At 44.7% G+C, this 22081-nt stretch overlaps 1 protein-coding gene across 1 annotated transcript in view; it reads right to left on the bottom strand.

Moving 5' to 3' along the window:
* OPN4 (opsin 4) overlaps positions 1-22081 on the bottom strand; it is a 944045-nt gene that overhangs the window by 594144 nt on the left and 327820 nt on the right. The window contains exon 2 of the mRNA XM_086920132.1: positions 12353-12495. Coding sequence (XP_086776258.1) covers positions 12353-12495 — 143 coding nt within the window. The remainder of the gene's footprint in view (positions 1-12352; positions 12496-22081) is intronic.

Below are 22081 nucleotides of genomic sequence, written 5' to 3' on the forward strand. Positions count from 1 at the left end.
ACTTTTTACAGCCCGAGTAATTGCGCTGGGTGGGTCTTCATCAGACTTTTAACACAGCTAAAAGCTGGGCTCATGCACGAACACCAACACGTCAGGCTGGGGGTGGGTGTCAAGCGTGACCCAAGCATGTGGGACACATTCCTAGCAGATTTTAACAGGCTCCTGATATGGTAAGAGGACTGGGTGACGGCCAGGCAGATACACCTGTTCACGGATGCAGCAGGAAGCACAGGCTTTGGGGCAATCCTGGTTGACAAGTGATGTGTGGGACAATGGCCAGACAGCTGGCACTAGCAGGGCATTACCAGCAACATCACATTTCTGGAGCTGTTACCCATTGTAGTGTCGCTGTCAGTCTAGAGGCAGAAATTGAGAAATATGAAGCTTACCCTTTGGTCAGACAACAAAGGGGTGGTACAGGCTATGAACAGGGGCACAGCCAGGTTCCCTGACACACTGAGATTAATGCAACAGTGGCTAAATTACCGTTGATGGGGAACATAGATCTGAAGGCACGCCATGTACCGGGGGTGGAGAACGCAGTGGCGGACGCCCTTTCACAAGCACAGATGAGCAGATTCAGTGAACTGGCACTAGGGGGAGAAAGGGATATCATATGACACCCTTCCCAGAGGATTTATGAGCCCTGGCAGGATGGACTTGTCGGTACTAGTGATCCAGGGCCTTATCCTGGAAGCGGCCAAGTGCTATAGGAAATACGCAGGAACAGTGCTGTAAATAGGGGAAATCCAGACACTAGGAGATGCAGGCGAGACAACGAAAACTGTTGCGCAGTTCAAACAGTTTCAAAAACAAAAGGTCCAAATCCTGGGCACAGGCCCAGGTGTCAGCAATAGCACACTTCTCAAGGATAATCACTGGTCAGGACCCCACTGCCTCTCACTACATTAAAACAGCAATGAAGGGATGGAAGCACTCAGACTTTACAAGATTGTCTCTGCTCATGGACACACTCCAAGAAATAACAAGGGACACATTTGAGCTAATTCTGTTTAAGGCAGCCGTCGCGCCCGCATTCTTGGGGGCATTTAGACTCAGCAAAATTGTGGGCCCAGCAAAGACAGGTCTCAGGGTGCGATGCCTGCAGCCAGCCGATGCCATACCGGGCATGGCAGAGGTAGAGCTGCTCCTGAGACAGTCAAAAACAGACCAGGCTGGTAAAGAGGCATAAGTATGGCTACAGAGCATCCAGGACCCCAGATAATGCACAGTCTGCTGCCTCTTAACGTACATGGTGATACAACCACAGGGGAATTTTTAAGCATGGTGATGGGAACCTCTTAAGTAAATTTCAGTTCACAGCTGTAATGCACCAAGCCCTAAACAGAGTGGGGCTCCCGCCGGCCGCCTTTGGCTCACATTCATTTTAAGATTGGAGCAGCGACCTCAGCAGCCCAGCATGGGAAGACCGAGGCAGGAATCAAGGCTATCTGTAGGTGGTGGTAAAGAGGCATAAGTATGGCTACAGAGCATCCAGGACCCCGGATAATGCACAGTCTGCTGCCTCTTAAGTGGTGGTCCAAAGCATACAGGACTTATGTGAGGTCACAGCTTTTGTAGACAGAGACTTTGCAACATTAAGACGGAGGGGGTGTGGGGTAACACCCCCAGGAAATCCCTGAAATTGTGATTATTGCATTAGCAGGAAGGCGCCTGTGGCTGGTATGGGTGGTGGGCCACTCATTTGTATCACGGATGCATTCATGGTGACAGCGTGGAGCCCATAAGCAGAAGGGCAGTCTGGTCGAATCTATGACATAATATCGACAGACAGAATATCTACATACAAACATGTTGACACAAAAATATCGACATCAAAAATATCGGAGTTATATCTTCATAAAGGTAAGTACAAAAATATCGAAAATAAAATATTGTAGTACAAAAATTTCGAAATTAAAAATATTGTTTTTTAAAAATGTATTAATAATAATGTAAAAATAATTCAAATATACATATAATTTTACAAATATTAAATAGAAACATTAAAACACATTGAAAAAATAATGACTAATACATTCACATTTAAAATTAATTAAAAAGTCTACATATAAATTAATATGTATACTTACTCCACATATTGCAACAGTAGGAAAAGCGTTGGATAGCGTAGGGGTAAAAATTACTATTCCCACTCCAGAGGGTGCAACAGTAGGGAAAGAGTTGGATAGCGTAGGGGTTTAAATTACTATTCCCACTCCAGAGGGCGCAACAGTAGGGAAAGCGTTGGACAGCGTAGGGGTAAAAATTACTATTCCCACTTCAGAGGGTGCAAAAGTAGGGAAAGCGTTGGATAGCGTAGGGGTTTAAATTACTATTCCCACTCCAGAGGGTGCAACAGTAGGGAAAGAGTTGGATAGCGTAGGGGTAAAAATTACTATTCCCTCTCCAGAGGGTGCAACAGTAGGGAAAGCGTTGGATAGCGTAGGGGTAAAACTTACTATTCCCACTCCAGAGGGTGCAACAGTAGGGAAAGCGTTGGATAGCGTAGGGGTAAAAATTACTATTCCCACTCCAGAGGGTGCAAAAGTAGGGAAAGCGTTGGATAGCGTAGGGGTTTAAATTACTATTCCCACTCCAGAGGGTGCAACAGTAGGGAAAGAGTTGGATAGCGTAGGGGTAAAAATTAGTATTCCCTCTCCAGAGGGTGCAACAGTAGGGAAAGCGTTGGATAGCGTAGGGGTAAAACTTACTATTCCCACTCCAGAGGGTGCAACAGTAGGGAAAGCGTTGGATAGCATAGGGGTAAAAATTACTATTCCGACTTCAGAGGGTGCTACAGTAGGGAAAGTGTTGGATAGCGTAGGGGTAAAATTTACTATTCCCACTCCAGAGGGTGCAACAGTAGGGAAAGCGTTGGATAGCGTAGGGGTTAAAATTACTATTCCCACTCCAGAAGGTGCAACAGTAGGGAAAGAGTTGGTTAGCATGGGGTAAAAATTACTTCGCACACTACTCCCCCTTCAACACACAACACAGTACACATACTAAAAAAACAAATTAATACAAATATCAATTAATCAATTAATAACAATTAATATTATTAAATTGATGTAATTATAAAGAAACTAATTGACACATATTAATTACCAATTAATTAACAATAAATACCAATAAATAAATACAATCTCTTTAATTAATTACATTTAATTATATCACACCCTATTCCCCTATAAACACACAACCCACTACACATTAATAAATCACATCATTTAATCATTTAATAATGATTAGTTACCAATTAATTGTTATTTAACAATAACAAAAAATTTAATATATTAGCACATTAACTCTAATTAATGTAATTAAATAATTAATATTATGTAATTACTAATTAATTATTAATCAACAATAACAAAAAATTAAATATATTAACACATTAACTCTCATTAATTTAATTTACTAATTAATATTAATTAATTACAATTAATTATTAATTAACAATAACAAAAAAATTAATATATTATCACAATAACTCTAATTAATGTAAGTAACTAATTAATATTATTTAATTACCAATTAAATATTAATTAACAATAACAAAAAATTAAATATATTAGCACATTAACTCTAATTAATTGTATTAACTAATGACTATTAATTAATTACCAATTAATTATTAATTAAAAATATTTTTAAAAATATATTAATTAATAATTATTATTAAATTACTTCCCACCCTATTCCCCTATAAACCCACAACCCGCTCTGATACTATAACGCAAAATATAAGCAAAATTACTCATTTTCAAACATACATTAAAAAACATTTTTAACAAACATATAAACAACATAATTAAATACATAACACTAAACAAAATTTCGATATTAGTAAATTTCGATATTAGTAACATACATACCATAAAAACGATATTCTGTCTGTCGATATTTTGCACATCGATATTCTATACCATCGAAATTAAAACATCGATATTATTGTATATCGATATTTTAATTTCGATATTTTGTCTCTCTACCAGTCTGGTCAACACATGCGTCCGATGGTGGGGTCGCCCAGGGATGAGATGGAACCAGCTGCCAACAGCACTCAAGGAATTGAAGGCGGATGCAGCATGGCATCCAGACTTATTGATAATTCACCTCAGGGGGAACGACCTGGCCCAGCTGGGAAGGAAAAAGTTCCTCCAGGCCATCCAGATGGATTTAACGGAGGCAGCACTGTGCTTTAGTGGCACTACCATTATATGGTCCGAGTTGATCAGCAGGCTGGCTTGACGGGGACCGAATCACATAAAGCAGCTGAAAACTCAAGGAAGACGCTGAACATTGCAGTAAGCAGATTTTGTAAGATCAAAGGCCTGGAAATCATCAGGCACGGCCTCATCAACCCGGGCTGCCACAAGCTGTATGGGCATGATGGGGTTCACCTTTTGGAGGAAGGAATGCAGGTATTTTTTGGAAACCTGTGGGGTGCGAAGGCATTGGCAGGCTGCACCTAAAACAAAAACGCTGGGGGAGCCTCAGGAAGACATTAGCCTCCCTGGCAGCATGGCGGATAAAAGGGGGTACAATGGTTGGTTATGGAGGCACACTGGCTGGGCAGTGTATAGAAGGAGGGCTACTCACTTTGGGATGCCTTACGGCAGAGTGAGTAGGACTGACAAAGGGGTAGCAAACGGAGATGGCGCTCACAGCCCAGACACGTCCGGTGGCAGGACACAAAAAACACTAACTAGGTAGCGAGTTGAGGCCTTACTCCAGGGAGAGGCTACCCCCCCACCACGCAATGGGTGTAGAAACCACAAGAACAATTTTATGTCCCCAAAAGTGTCAAGAAAAAAGTTATGCCTGCAAAAGAGCAGAACTATGAACTGTCAGGGTTGTTTATGAATCTAAGATGTGCAAATAATTTACGACAAGCAATGTATGACAGTCCACAATGGTGATTTATGGCTAGGGTCATTGTAAGTAAAGAGATATTGATAAATGTCATGGAAATAAAATTGTGGCCAACATCGACCACAAAACTACAACATGTGTTGGTTGTTTATTAGATGTACACATGTAAAAAGGTTGCATGCCAGTTTGGAGTTGGCACAGTGCGGGGTTATTGACAGTGATTTGGGCATGATGCCTTCTGATGTAAGAGGTGATTCCCAGCAAGTAGTGGTTCCCAGCTGTCCCTTCGGAGGCTGTCATCTGTCTCTGCCTTTCCGCCTTCCCTGCCTCCCATTAAACTTAATGACTGGAGAGAACATCTGTAAATGTGAGTGAGAGCACAGCATATATCATAACATTTTGTGGCTGATTTAAGATATGGCAGGAGCACAATTGCCTGCCAGGTCAACGGAAACTTTCCCCTCCAGGTCTCATTGTAGAGGACCAGCAGTCATATCTAGAGATCCCATTGATGAAAATGGAAACTACTGTTGCGACGGGTGGACTTTCCTCACAATCGAATGCTGCTGAATAGCAAAAGAAGAATATCCCTGATGCTCAGGGAGTTTGATCCATGTGTGCTAGGGGCATTTTTTCCTTTTTCCTGTTTTTTCTTTCATGCCTCGCAGAAAAATCTGTGGTTTTAGCGCTTTTAACAGGGCTACTGCTACTGTGACATTGCAGCTGTGTGGCAGAAGTGCCACCAAGCAAATGCAGCACATATAGAAAGATAAGGAAAAATAAAAGTATTTCTCCTTGTTGCGCCACTTTAACGCATCTCCTGGAAAGGCGTTAGTTTTTGGCTCGGTCTCATATTTACAAATCCGTGCATATCTCGGGCAGTGTCAAAAATCCATAGGTGTTGCATGGGAACACCCACTGCAACACCCATGACATGCCCTTTCGACACAGAGTACTGCATAAAAGAGGGCCATATTTACAAGGCTGTGTAAAGCCAAGCAAAGTGCCTTTGTGAGGCCTTGTAAATATGGGCCAGCACACAGTGCCACCGGAGTGTCAAAAAAAGTGAGGCACTGGTGGTGTTAGGGGCTTGTAAGTATGTTCCTTAGTGCTCCAAACTGCTCCATATTTACAAACTGATGCAGTGGGCCCAATGCATCAGTTTGTAGAGGCCTGCGTCACATTATACCTGTGACAGGTATATTGTATGCAGGGTAGGGGTTCCCACGTTAAAAGCCACATATATCTGACACACAGAAATGTACAACTTTTCACTGCATCACTCTACAATTTTACTGTGTCAAAATCCCTACAACTTCTCTAACCAGGCGTAAGGATTGACAAAGAGCTTTTAACATGGGACTCGCCTCTGTGTTCTAACACATTGCTGGAGTTGAGCCAGTCTTATGATCAACTCCAGCAATGTGTCCATGATGCATCCATGAATCCTTGCGCCATTGTATTGTAAATACAGCACATCTATGGCTTTGCTAGGGCATTTGTGGCAGGCGCACAAAATCTGACGCATCAATGCTGATGCGTAATTTCTTGTAAATATGCCCCTAAATACCTAGCGCAGGGCTGGCTTTAGCGCTGGTAGCGTCTGTTGCGGCAATCTGTTTTTACATTCCTACCATCCCCAATGACCTTTCTCCTCAGATTCCATCGCTAACCCCCTCAAACAATGCCTCTCATCTCTCCATAGCCCCTCTCTCATGTTTTAATTTGTTTTAAAGCACTACTAATCACAGTAAAGGGTGTCACAGCACTTTTCATCACACATACATTATACAGAGCCAATGAATCCTATGTGTGTGAATATGTCTGTAGGAAATGTGACATAAGATAAACAGAAGTACAAAGTGTTGAAATCGCATGTCATCCATACTAGTAGGCAGCATATTTTAAGAACGTTTAATTCAGATAAGCACAAACTCAGGTATTATAATGTGCCCCAGATGCTGGGGTTGGCCTTACTTGAATATATTTCGACTCAAATTAACTTTTTTTTTAGCAACATTATGAATAGATAATGAAAAACTGGAGAAAAAAAACATACATTTCCAGCCTAAACTGTGCACTTTGCATGCAGCTCTTTGATTACAGTTCGTGAGTCACTGTGCTATACTAGGATTGTAATTTATGAACTGCAAGTAAGAAAAGGATTTCTGTAACAAAAGCAGTAACCCACTGAGCTACCCACATAGAATCCAGTTCTGAGATCTGCATGGCACGTGTTATTTGAAGCAGGCATATTAACCCTCTGCGCTTCGCTATAATGAGTCAAAACTACTGCTAGACAAAACTCTGCTCTCTCTCCAGCAGGAATGTTAACCACCAGAGTTACCTTGGGACTTATTATTGCTGCCTGAAACATGCTGGACACACAAAGAACTATGCAGCAGGTGCTTTTAAACTCATCCATAATTTCTGAAGACGGCACCCCACCCCCAGCGGCTGCACCGGTCTTACCTCCCTAACGGTGGCCTTTTCCAAGAAAGAGGAAGGAAGGGCGGCAACACGCCGGGTACAATATTATTTGTGCAAGGTGAGGACGGTAGTGAAAGTCATGGCGACAGAGGGGGTGGATGGCATCCCACCAGCTCTTATTTTATGTTTGTCCGGCGGGGGAGGGGTTGGGGAAGCCATATAGGAGCGGACAAGAGTAGTTAGCGATGCTAGGCAACATTGTGTGCTTTTGGTGGCGGGTGGCATGATAGAGATGAGGACAGCCGATGACACTAAGCACCTTTATGTTATCAATGAATGCACCCCTGGTCTTTGGGCACACTTCAGGGGAAGCTGAAATACGTCACGAAACTTCTGATGGCATGGCTGCACCTTTAACAGATATTGTGCACCTCAGGTTTCTGGGTGCGTGAGAGACACAATCTTCACTATATGGAAACACTGCACACTTGACACACATAAATGGAAGTCATTCCGGCTGTGGATGGCAAACCGTGTGCAGTTCTATTTGCTGAGTTTTGTTTATTAAAGGGAGCGGTACACAGCTCAGGCATGGGGTGTCGTGCTGCTTCTGACTACAGTGGGAAGATAAAGGGCCTCAGGCAGGATCACATGGCCGCCATGTAATGTAAACTATCGACCTTGTTTCCTCGGCAGAGCGGCCTGCCCCGTTCCTGAAGTGCACTGACCAGCTGAAGCCCGCGTCCGCGATTAACGGGAAATTCAATCTGATGGCTTCGATGGATTTTCAGGATCTAGGTCAGTGCGAGCTGGCGGCGAGGGGCCACCGTACTCCGCTGACGAGATTATTATTGACTTCCGAGTCGGGGAATAAACATATTTACCCGTAAATCATCGCGAGCTACATTCTGGGGAAAGGAAATATTATTTTCGTTTGTAATCCTCACACATTTCATAAACACGCGAATCTGAAAATGCCATGAATCATTGGCATTATTTCTTGGGCTGTGTTCGCGCAGGCGCTGTAGGCTGGCGATTTATGTAGGAGCATAGTGTGGCATTGCGCTGTGTGGCTAAAGTTTCCACTTTCCTCACTCCAGTACCTTTCTTTTCATCCATGACAAATGCAGTAATTTCAGGCACAGCACAATAACGTACAGTGTTTTACCAAAAGTAACTATGTCATCTTTTCACTGCACAATTTGTATAAAAAAATAAATAAAAAGTGGACCCAAAGTTAGTTCTCGCCTGAGACACAGCATGTGCTGACGTTTCCAAGACATTTTGTTTACTCTTACAGTTCAACTGGTTGGCGTCATCGTCACTCTAATGTTGTTGCTTTTCTTTGGTCAGTGAGCGCCGGCTTCAATTCTTTTTCATTTGTTTTTTCCCTCCTTTGAAGCATGGCCCAAGTAGTTGTTTTCTACCACTGCTTGCGCTTTTGGAGTTATATTTTTGTTTTAATTGAAACTGTTCATACGAAGGCATGCATTTGCAGGACGTCTCCCTCAGGTGCGGGAGGGGGGCGGTCGCCGCACCGCCATGCGGGCGGGGGGGCCAAGAGCCCCCCCTTTCCAGTCCCGTCCATATTGTTGCCCACTCCCCTCCTGTGCATATCCATGCTGTTCAGGGCTTTAAGTGGGGGAAAAAAACTGGGGGTGCTCTAAAAGGGGCGTGGTTAATCTTGTAAAGGGGTGTGGTCTATCAGAGTAGGGGCGTGGTCTAAATCAAGATATTTAGCATTGTGTGCTTAAGAAAATCATATAGTCGCATCCAGCAAAAGATTATAAAATAAGCAAAAAGGTATATTAATTAAGTATAAACCATAAACATACCAAACATTTTCGTGTTCCAATGTAGACAAAACACAGGCATTAGTAACTGCATCTGTACAAGTACAAGCACGATCTTGGAAAGGTAATGTGCACCACAGCTCGCCACCTGACATGGCTCAGGGAGGACAACAAATTCGAAAAACTACAGGGCAATCCGACTGCCAGTGTAAACACAAATTTTCATTTACTTTCACCTTGTCAATATTTTGAAATCAGTGTACATCCTTCACGCACAGTTGCAACTGTAATATGTGATCACTGCTCTATGCACTATCAGAGAGGCCAAGGATTGGATGACCATGTATTCTAAACATCTTTCTGACACACTGACAGGCATTGTCAGAAATTAAGACAAACAGGCCTTCAGCCTCCACTTTAGGGCTCTCAATCAGTGCTCATTATAAACTCTTGGAAACGACTGTTCAAAATGTGTTCTACGCAAGAATTATAAGCTACCCCCAAAAAAACAGAAAAACAACGTCCTGAAAATAGCTGACACTCTTAGGGAGTGCAAGATTACACACAACGTGTAAAATTTGAACAGGAAGTAAATCGGTGACATGGATTACTTTAACAATTTTTTCACACAAATTGTTAAAAACTCCATCAGTGTTTTTGCAAGAACAGTTAAGGAAATTATTCTAGGGTCTGTTTTTAATTATTACCAGGTCTGAGACTCACAGGGACCCGACCCACTTAAAGTCCTGGCCACACACCTCCTATGAGAACATTTTCTTATACAATTAACTCAAGTGTTCTCACTCGCCGGAGTGAGTATGTTTGCTAGCATCTGGAATGTTCAAGATGATAGGCCTTTAAAGTGCTTGTGGAACCAGAGCGTTTTAAGTTTGATCAGTTACTGGAAGCAATGATGTGGATGGCATAAAAGTGGAACCACTTGTCGGAGCGTAGTAAAAACCATAAAAGATGTGAGGCTGTAGCCCCAGAATCTTTCAAGTTGAAGGCGTGTTTGCAGAGGGTTGACATCTAGGTCATTTTCGTAGCATGGGCAGCAAAGGAAGGCCTTGAAGTGTGCCTCAATATTGATTGTTTTTTTCTTATTTGTATATTTGATTTATGTTGTCAAAAAAATCTCAACAGAAAAAGAACATTACTAAAATGGTAGACAAATGGATAACTAATTTCCCCATCTCTCCAATTCAAAACAGGCGTCCAATTCATTAAGTGAAGGTCGTGCTGGAGCAGGCTGCCTGGGGTCCTCTGCCTCTTCAGTTATTCATCATCCCAGGCTGGCCCCACGGCGATGTTGCTCCTGCGCTGGAAAGAGAGAAGGGAAATCCTGAGAGAAAATGGCTCTCTTAAATGATTTCCCTTCCTCCAACAAAGCTCACCTGGCATGACGTTATGACGTCGTGGTCATGCCGTGACCTATACTACTCAGTGAGGAAACAGCTCTCTCTGCAGTAGCAGAATTCCTTATCCTTAACTGAGAAAACATTGCAGCAGCAACCACCAGGGCTTTAAGTGGGCCAGTTCTGAGCACCAGCAGTTTTATTTTGGGACCCTCGAAACGGGTCTAAAAAAAAAAAACAAATGAAGAAAGGACTGCCTTTGCCAGCTGCGAAAATAGAACCCGATAGAGTCCCGTTTCGAGGGCCCCCAAAAAAAACTGCCGGTGCTCAGACCCGGACAGACCCGGCCCACTTAAAGCCGTGATGCTGTTACTTATTCCCTCCCACCGTCCTGTTCAGAGTTGTGGCTTGCCCCCTCCACTGTGCTTCATCCCATTGCTTAACCCCTCCTCTGCTGTTTCTTGCCGCCTTCCACCTTGTTGCCTGCACCCTACTACCCTTTTTTTTTGCAGATGTATATAGCGCAAACTTGACGCAAAGGTATTGGAGTGCTTTTCATGAGCACCAGTTACGATACGCAAGGACACAATAATTTTTTGGTAGGCACTGGAACATAGAGTGATTTGCCCAGATAACAGGAAGCTGAGCAGACACCGTGGCTCGAACCTGGCTCCCCAGCTCTAAAGTCGGTAGCTCTAGCTGTAAGGCCACAACCTACCTCTCCCACATCCTAAATTGTACTTGCCCGCTCCCAACCGGTCTTGCATTGTTGCCAACCTTTTCCGCCAGAAAAAAGAGAGCATGGGCAAAACCAATAGGTTGTGCCTACACAGCTCATTGGCTATGTGGATGTTTTTACCCGTGTTGCAGAGCAGCGGAGCTTCCGCGAGGCATGACAGAACGCGCTATGATGCAACCATGTAATAGCACTTTTTTAGGGCTTGGTGACGTCACCACTTCGTCAGAAGTGGGGCGGAGCTGCGAGCCGTATTGTTAAGGGGTTTCTGGATCGTGCAGGAAAAATTCCTCAGTGCGCTAGATTTTTTAGTAGTTTGTTTTACTATCTGCATGGTAATTGGTCCTTGCGGTGTCGGCGTTCTAGTTTATGGCTTGCAAGAGGCCGGGTGGGAGGAAACTACACTCTCTGCATTGCACAGCCTCCTTCCCTCTGAGATTACATCACCCCCACACTACACTGACTGTCTCTCATCTCATACCAACAGATTCTTTCTAATCTCTGCTTTTTCCTTTTCCACTCGCTTCCTATCTTTCTCTTCTCCTTCTCTTGTTCTCCGTTGCCAATTTTTGAGGATGAAATATAAGTATGGATCCCCAAAATGTAGTGCCTGCGCCCACCACCAGCAACCCCAGAACAAAGTGGACACAACCTCACTCAAAGCTGATATAAAAACAATGATGCTGCTGTAATCAAATGATATTAAACCCCAGCTAAAAATAATATAGTTTTTATAGGTTAGTTTATTAAAATAATTGTTAAGTTACTTAAAACCATTGCAATAAAAGCTATACAAGATATAAATACACGGATACATGATGTGCATAAAATGAGCAATCCCAAAATTAATTGTTACATTCGAATTTTAAGTAGTAAGAAAGAAGGTGGAAATCAGTGCTAGAGTAAACAGTAAGTGCTATTTTAGCAGATTCGATGTTATTTTGTAGGTCAATGTCATGTAAAGGGAAAACTATTTATACGTTTTTATAATTTAGTTTAGTTTCTTCTCTATCTAAAAACAATATGGTTCTACCGTTACACAGCCATAGTCAGCATAGCAATGGTCATCGGTGCTTCATTTAAAAGACAATGTACCTTCGTAGAGAACATAGCCACAGAACTATGAGCACACCACACACCTAAGCTAGTAGATGTACCTGCCGAAAGCATAGATGACTAAGAAGTTACCCAGCATGCCCGTGATTCCCACCAGAAGGATGACGGAGCCAATGATGTAGTGCGCGTGGTCCGGGACGTCTGCTGTGGGGAAAGCATAGGGAGACTCCTTCATAACCATTTCCTTGGGAAAGAAAAAAGGAAACAATGTATTTATAAAGTTGTTACAAGAGTAATGTGTCAAGAAATGGTGCAGAAAACAGGTTTTGAGGTACACTGCATTAAACTGCATACGTTGGTATGTGAGGAGTGATGCAAGAAATTGCATGTATTACATACATTTAAAATGTTGGCTGTGAAGCTTGTAACGAGTGGCTAGTCTATGGACTAAAAAGCAAGTTTTGCATTTAACATGCTTTGTTATCCCTTTGCTATAACCATGATCACTGGAATTATGTGGCAGGTGAGGACCCAATTACGTGGCAAGGTGAACGAACGTTTGCATCTTGAAAAGGCAAATTATCCCCCAGATGCATCAAGAACCCATTTTGCTATTCCTTAATAGCGAAAAATAATGATTAGCTAATAAGGAATAGCAAAATGCTATGCATGAAGAAATCACTAAAAAAATAGCGATTTCTTAAAATTACTTAATTGCGACTCACAAATTGCGAGTCGCAATTAAGGAATACCTCCCCATTCATTCCTATGGGCCTAGAGGCCCGTAGGAATGAATGGGAAGACATTCTCAATTTGCGAATCACAATTAGCGAATCGCAAATTGAGAATGAGATTTCAAGGGTGCAGGGGTGTCCAAAGGACACCCTGTTGCACCCCTGAAATTGATATTGATCTGTGCACATAGGGCATGTGTGCGCACAACATGGAAGTTTGAAAAATGCACTTTAATGCATTTTTCAAAGTTTTTGCAAATTACCATGAAGTTCAACTTCATGGTAATTTGCGAGCCCTATTAGCGAACTCGCATTTTTTTTAACTTTAATGCATTGCATTTAAGAGATTTCTTAAATGCAAGTAATTGCAATTTTGCGATTTCTTAATTTGCGATTTTTGCATTTGGGATGATACATCCCAACTGCAAAAATACCGGTCGCAAAGGGGCAGATTCTGCCTATGTTCCATAAAGCTTCGCATTTTGCCATAGTATTACTTTTTTATTTTTTTATTTTAAAACATTAGCACTGCCTGGACAATGATTTCACTCCATTAGTATGGATTTAACACCAAAATACAGCAATGACCAACAGAGAGGTAAGCAGTCATCTTTTGCAATGGGTCTTCCAATGCGTGGCACCACATGTAGCTGCAGTTCTAGTATTTTTTGATCCATTAGTACTAGAACATAGGGCATCATTTAAGAGGCCACTAGCGGCACTTTGACACAGCTGGAGAGTCACTTTTTTAACTCCTTAGTGGTGTAAAGTGTCACAGCATATTTACAAGGTCACTCAAATCCACTTTACGTGGCTTTTCATGGCCTTGTAAATATGTGCCCCTTTCATGCAGAACACAGTGTAAAAGGGGTATTCGTTGGGTTTTGCTATCAGTGTTGCCACCAACACCGATGGAATCTGAAGCATTACCAGGTTTACGAAGAGTTGTAAACCTGGGAATCCGTCAGATTCTAACGCAACTCCAAGGGTGGCATTAGGGAGATGCAACGAGGAGAAATATACTTATTTCTCCTTTTTTTCCCTATATTTTCTGCAGCACACATGAAAGGGGAAAACAACTCTTGTGATTGTTTTTGTGCAGGAAGGAGTCCCTTCCAATCACCCCTACAATGCAGAAACCCTTGCACCATGGAGCATGGACGCCTGCAGTGGTAGCCCATTGTGCTTCAAAACAAAAAAGGAGGTACCCTCTGAACCAATAAGGGACAGGGTGAACAAGCTGTACCAAGACCCGGTGACAGGGAGGCCGCTGATTTTTAATAAGACTAATGCCTTAACGCGAAGATACATATAGCGCAGAGGTAACAAGCATCAAGGCGTTCCCTCTACTAAACTGTCCAGCAGTTTGATGATTTCCCAACTGCGTGACTCCATGATGGGATCGTATTTATTAATCCAATAAGAGTACGATCGTGTTGATCCGACTTCCATTTATTCATACGGTGGTCACCCTTGGTACAGCATTTATCTACACCAATGAAACTCTTATCCACAGGTGGATGTTAAAAAAACTCTCACCAACTGCAAGATACAACGCTAAATGATCAAGTAGCCATATCGTTTCATCACCATGTGTACATTTTCATACTAATCTCTCAAAATTTGAGAGATAAAAACCGTCCTGAAGAAGGTGTTCTCATCCTCACAAAGCACCAAAACGCCGCGTCGAGTTTTGGTTTTTTAATGTGTATTTTGTATAAATATTTGTATGAAATGATTGGATCATGTATTGACTCTAAGGCTAAGACTTGGTTTGTTAAAAACTTTAAAAAAACAAAATAAACTGATGGTTTTAACTGTTCCATATGGTATATTGTTTTTAACTGTTTTTTCAGTTTATTGTTACTTACACAGAGCTTCAAACTGACGTTACTTATACCCCTTATATATTTACAATAAGGGTAGTCCGAATTGGTTTCGAGGTTACTTGTAGGTCGACTACTGCCTCCTATAGTATTACTGTGGCAGACGGTATTACGACTTAGAAAGCATCCTCTTCTGTTTAGGGACTTTGGGGCAGATTTATGAGGCCCTTGCGCCATGTTTACGCCGCTGTTGCGTCACGCAAGGGGGCGTAAACGTGGCGCATCCCTACGAACGATTTACAACGTGACGCATCTAGGCAGATGCGTCACGTTGTAAAGCCCTGCGCCGCTTGTGGGCGTTCCGGCGCAGGGTGGGCGTTCCGGGGCAGGTGCGCCTCGCAAAAGTGGCTGAGTGAAATCTATGAGATTTCACTCAGTCACTTTTAAGCCAATGCTGCGTCAAAAGCCTGCGCCTGCTTGAAGCAGGCATGGGTCTTGACGCAGCATTGTTAAAATGGGGCACCCCCGAGCCTTGCTGGAGCTGCGTCGCGCTTGCGACGCAACTCCAGCAATGCAACACATTTCCGGCACAGATGCGTCACGCATCTGTGCCGTTTTTGCACCATGGTGCGCCGCATTATAAATGCGGCGCACCATGGCTGGCGGAGCTGTGGCGCACTGTGGCGCATGTTAACTGCCGCATCCCTGGGGATGCGCCAGTTAACATAAATCTGCCCCTTGATTTCTTTTGAATCGCAGCCCATTGTGTGCCATTGTAGGGGAAAAGGTCAGGAATGCACCATATGTCATAGATAATGTGCATTCCTGCCCTTTTCTTTTGACACAGGGCTGCGCCACCCTGCTCCAAAACCTCGTAAATGAGGCCCAAAGTTTAATCTTAAAATCTGCAGATTATGCAGCAGATGATGGGTTACGTGGCAAAAGCGTCAAACGCGGAAAATGCAATGGCTGCAACATTGCAATAATCCAGTGGACCTAGCTATAACCCCATCAGAGGGGTGCCATCTATAGTTATTAGGGTCTGTAAGCTGGTGAATGTGGCATAATTACACGAATATCCTACAGTTGGTAGAATTGACATACTTTTAGCACCAATAGCATAACAGAAGTGACAATACATGAAAACCTTAAAAAACAATGATTAATACTGGTCACAATCAACTAGCCATACAATCTAGTTAAAAATTACAAACCAGATTACGTATCAAATATCAATTGCTAAGAGGTGTTTCAAACAACAATTAGCAAAAACAAAGAATTAGGTTAACTTGGACCATAGGTATTTTATGATATCTCAAGTGACGACCGGACCTACTGTGTTTTTCTCCTGGGGAATTTCCTGCGCACACATTTAATGTCCTCTTTTAGGGCCGGACTGGCTAGCTGGCATTTTGGAAGGCTGCTGAGTTGGGGGCTGATTTCATTGATGGGGACCTGCGTGTACTGAACAAAATTCGTTTTGCTTTAATTATTTCGAAGCACATGCTGGTCTCCATGAACAAAATCAGCCCCCACCGCAGTGAAATCAGCCCCCAGCTCGGCAGCATTCCAAAACACCCGGTAGTCAGTCCGGGCTTGCCCTCTTTCTGTATCCGTTCCTTCCTCCCAAAGGATTACTGACCTGACTCATATAAATATTATAAGTGACTAGGCATAAAGGGGAGCCCTAAGAGGGATTAACTCAGTTTCATTTAATATATGACATATATCTCTAATGTCACATTGAGAACAGCCTCGTGCTTTAAGTATAACTGAAGGCAAGGCATAACACAGTTTATTGATTTGGCCCTGATACCAAGATAGTTGGAGGAATAGGTGTTATTTATTGCATCTGATAAGTAATGATATAGTCAGGACTTTATTACCTAGTGTGACAAATAGCACTTTCTCTGAGATTTTGGGGAATAACATGTCAATTTTGGTGCTTAGTGTGAAAAAATACTCATGATCTGGAAATACCCTACACCTTTTTTGTAATAAATTGTGGCAGGTTTGACCTTCCAAATTTAATGAAGGGTTAGATATTTATTTCACACGTTAATTACCAGTTGCAGTAGATATCCGCCAACTCTGAAGTCTGACCTGGTGGCAAACAGGAGTTTGCTAAGGGGTCTTAACAAATGTCCCCTCAAATTATTTTAGCTTGTATGGCAATAGACTGTATGTGGACAGAAGTGAAGGACAATCACCATTTAAAAAAAAAAAAAGAGTAAAAAAAAATTTAACTAAATCCTCTGTCACTTATGAATTGGAACTAATTGTACCAATTGAATGCTTATTTTGGATTATATGACCTACCTGTGAACAAAGTTGCAAATGATGATTATTAGAATTCTACAGAGATGGTTTTTAAGCTGATTATATTGAAGAGCTTTTATATTGTGCCTGATACCATAGTTTTCTCCTTTGGTCCAACTGCACTTGTTTTCTCAGTATTGGAATGATAAAGGAACTTGCCTGCCTTACACCATACAAACTTGTGGATTAATAACACTGGGCAGGAAGCCTTATCTTTGCTAAATAACCCTACTATGCAGAAGGCAGTCCTCTCCCTGCTGGAAAACTCTGGTGGTGACATATGTCTCCTTCAGGAGACCCATCTTCTCCATAATGATACTCACCGCATGCATCATAGGGAATTTCCCATGCAGTTTTGGTCCTCTGGTAAAAGTAAGCGGGGCAGGGTAGCCATCTTCTCTCAAAGCACTTTAGGGGTTCGGTGGTGGGTCAAGTTGCAGAGATCAAGGGACGCGTCCTAGCACCCCGGTTCCGTATAGGGTCCTCTCACATAACTATAGCCTCCATCTACTCCCCAAATGAACACCAAGAGAAATCCTTCACACATCCGATTCCATGGTGGTGGTGTGGGGCGATATCAATTTAGTCATGGATACTGGGCAGGACCGTTCCGGCTCAAGGTTTGGGGGGCTGGGGCCATCTCAGTGAGTGGTAGCGAGTGGCTGAGCAATGGGGGTATCAAAGATGCCTGGCCTTGCCTACACCCCGATGTACAAGATTACTCCTACTACTCTGCGTCCCATAAGACATATGCCCGTCTAGATCACTTCCTCGTCACTCAGGCCGCTTAGGCCTGTAACGCAGACTCCTCCATTGAGATCCACTCCCGTTCAGGCCATGCACATTTCACCCTGACCCTGTGCTTCCCATCCACACCACCATTCTCATCACACTGGCGCCTACGAGATTCACTGCTTCGGTCCCCAATGGTAGTGGACGATGTCAGGCGTTGCCTGACCAACTACCTTGTGACTAACGACAATGGCTCTACACCACTTTCTTCGGTATGGCAGGCACTTAAATTGGTCGCGAGAGGGGCCTTCATCACCAAAGCGGCTTGCGAAAACAAGATTAGACAGACTAAACATGTGAAAATGGAAGCCAAAGTAAAGGAGCTGGAAGCCATTCATAAGTGTACAGGCACCCCCAGAGTTTGGAGCCAGCTGGAGAAGGAGCGACTCCAACTGACCATGTTGATAGCGGTCGCTCCCCAAGCTCCGTGCTCGGGCTGGTATCGTTGTGCTGCGCTCCTCAACTAGACCTGCTGTCTCTTAAATCTGCTTTATCGCGATCAGCTTTGCCTACATTAAAACGGAATCTCAGGGCGTTTTGCCAACTTTAGCACGATAATTTATTCTGACGCTGCTGTAACGCTAATTATTTGATTTTGCCTCACTGGATCAGCAAATAGTTCATAGTAGCGCTTTTGCATACATTGTCTCCTCATTGCATTGATCTTTGTGGCTGTGTTTACTTTACTTTCCTATCCGCTGCCATTTTGTTGTTGTTGTGCCTGCAAGCCCGTCCTCTAGAGCCCGCCCCACCTCCCAGCTGAGCCTCCCTCCCACTGACTGCATAGGCCGCTCCCGTACTCGGAAGCGATGTGACCATCTCGACGCTGTTGATAGCGGTCGCTCCCCAAGCTCCCTGCTCGGGCTGGTATCGTTGTGCTGCGCTCCTCAACTAGACCTGCTGTCTCTTAAATCTGCTTTATCGCGATCAGCTTTGTGGCTGTGTTTACTTTACTTTCCTATCCGCTGCCATTTTGTTGTTGTTGTGCCTGCAAGCCCGTCCTCTAGAGCCCGCCCCGCCTCCCAGCTGAGCCTCCCTCGCCCCTCCCCCCACTACCCATTTATGACAGATGCATTTGCGCGCAGCGTTCATGCGCAACGGACGCGCCCCATGCGCGCCGAAGGTGCGCCAAAGGTAAGCCCGTCTACGCCCGTCCGCGCCTGGACCGCGCCCAGCGCCAGACCCCCTGGTCCTCATAAAACCCACTCCACCCGCTTAACGTATGACGTCGCTACCCTCTTTGCCCTTAACCCCGGACGCACTCCACAATGCGGCGAAGCTACCCCTGGACGCACCCACGGTCCTTTCGCCTGTCGCTCCTGCAAGTTCACCTGCTCCAAGACCCACACCAAATCCACTGCCTCCAAACACAGCTCCGTCTCTAACCACCTGAAGTGCATCCTGCTGAACACCCGCTCGGTCCACAGACACGCCACTGAACTCAGGGACCTACTCGACACTGCGTCACCGGACATCGCCTTCCTTACAGAAACATGGATGAACGCATCATCAGCACCCAACATCGCCATAGCCATCCCGGACGCGTACAAAATCATTCGAAAAGACCGCACCAATCAAACAGGAGGAGGCATCGCCATCGTCCATAGGGACACCATCAAAATCACGACCAGCTCCGACGTTAATCTTGCAACCGCCGAACATCTCCACTTCCAGATCCACACCGACCCTAGGACCACACTTAGAGGCACCCTCGTCTACAGGCCTCCAGGAACCCGTACACAATTCACGATGACATCACTGACTTCATCAGTCCACATGCCCTCACCTCCAAGAACTACATTCTACTAGGAGACCTCAACTTCCACCTTGAAAACAAATACGACTGCAACACCACCACCCTTCTGGACAACCTGGCCAACCTCGGACTCAAACAACTTGTTGGCACCCCTACCCACTTAGCCGGACAAACGCTCGACCCTATCTTCACCTCCAGCAAGCACATTTCCTTCGATCACACCACAGCTCTCCATTGGATGGACCACAGTTGTGTTCACTTCAGCTACAAAACCACCTTGACCCACAACCCCCCAAAACCTATTCCTCTGAGAAACTGGAACAAAATCACCTCCGACCAACTCCTCATATCACTCAACCAAAACCCTCTCACCCTCTCATTGGACCCAAACCAAGCGGCCACCAATCTCAAGCAATGGATAACCCACAGGGCTGACGAATTAGCACCCCTGAAAAACCACCAGATCAAATCAGGCAGCAAAAAGGCTCCCTGGTTCAATGAAAACCTTAAAAAATCCAAGAAACTATGCCGTACCCTAGAAAAAACATGGAGAAAAAACCCAACCACCGACAGCATGGCCACCCTCAAGGCAGCCACCCGCAAACACCACCAACTGATTCGATCCACCAAGAAATCAGCACTCAAGGATCGACTCGACAACAACGCCCATAACAGCAAGGAACTTTTCAACACCGTCAAAGAATTCACCAACCCCACCGCAGCCTCTAACGACATCACTCCCTCCCAAGAACTCTGCGATGCGTTATTCTCCTTCTTCTACAACAAAATTGCCGACATTCACAACAGCTTCGAGAACACTCCCTGCGAACAACCCTCCCCACCCCCCTCAGAACATACACCGCCATCTAACAACCTCCGCGCCTGGAACCCAATCACCACTGAAGACACTATTCGCCTAATGAACTCAATCCACTCTGGCTCACCAACCGACCCCTGCCCCCACCACATCTTCAACAAAGCTGACGCCATCATCGCACCCCACCTCCGTGATGTCATCAACTGCTCCTTAAACTCCGCTACCTTCCCAGAAAGCTGGAAACACGCCGAACTCAGCGCCCTCCTGAAGAAACCCACAGCAGACCCCTCTGAACTTAAAAATTACCGACCCATATCCCTCCTCCCATTCCCCGCCAAAGTCATTGAGAAAGCCATCAACAGCCAGCTCGCCGCCTTCCTTGAATCCAACAACTCCCTCGACCCCTCTCAGTCCGGATTTCGAGCCAAACACAGCACCGAAACCGCCCTCATTGCAGCGACAGACCACATCCGAACACTACTGGATAACGGAGAAACAGTGGCCCTCATCCTACTTGACCTCTCTGCCGCTTTCGACACAGTCTGTCAAAGCACCCTTATACAACGCCTCAGCAACATCGGCATACAAGGAAAAGCCTTGGACTGGATCATCTCTTTCCTCGCCGGTAGAACTCAAAGAGTCCGTCTCCCCCCACTCAACTCAGAGCCCACTGAAGTCATCTGTGGCGTACCACAAGGATCATCACTCAGTCCCACCCTCTTCAACGTTTACATGAGCCCACTCGCATCCATCGCGCGCCAACACAACCATAACATCATCTCCTAAGCCGACGACACCCAATTAATCCTTTCCCTCACCAAAGACCCTAACACCGCCAAAACCAATCTTCACGAAGGCATGAAAGAAGTAGCCGAATGGATGAAACACAGCCGCCTAAAACTCAACTCAGACAAAACGGAGGTGCTCATCCTAGGATCTTCCCCCTCTGCCTGGGACGACTCTTGGTGGCCTTCCGCTCTGGGCACAGCACCCATACCCACAGACCACGCACGGAACCTTGGCTTCATCCTAGACTCCTCTCTCTCAATGTCCAGACAATTCAACGCAGTCTCATCCTCCTGCTTCAACGTACTTCGTACTCTCAAAAAGATCTTCCGCTGGATCCCCCCCGAGACAAGAAAGACTGTGACCCACGCACTGGTCACGAGTCGACTGGATTATGGTAACACACTATACGCCGGAATCACAGCAAAATTTCAGAAAAAACTCCAACGCATCCAAAACACATCAGTGAGACTCATATTGAACATCCCCCGACAAGATCGCATTACCGGACACCTGAAAGACCTCCACTGGCTTCCCGTCAACAAGAGAATTACGTTCCATCTCCGCACCCACGCGCACAAAGCCCTCTACAAACTAGGACCCGAATGCCTCAACACTCGACTGTCCTTCTACACACCCACCCGCCAACTAAGATCCTCCAATCAAGCCCTCGCCGCAGTACCGCGCATCCGAAAATCCACCATGGGTGGCAAATCCTTCTCCTTCCTGGCGGCCAAGACCTGGAACTCACTCCCCACTCACCTCCGCCTCACACAGAACCACATCTCCTTCAGAAAAGA

Source organism: Lissotriton vulgaris, chromosome 5, assembly GCF_964263255.1.
Source record: "Lissotriton vulgaris chromosome 5, aLisVul1.2, whole genome shotgun sequence".
NCBI classification, from domain to species: Eukaryota; Metazoa; Chordata; class Amphibia; order Caudata; family Salamandridae; genus Lissotriton; species Lissotriton vulgaris.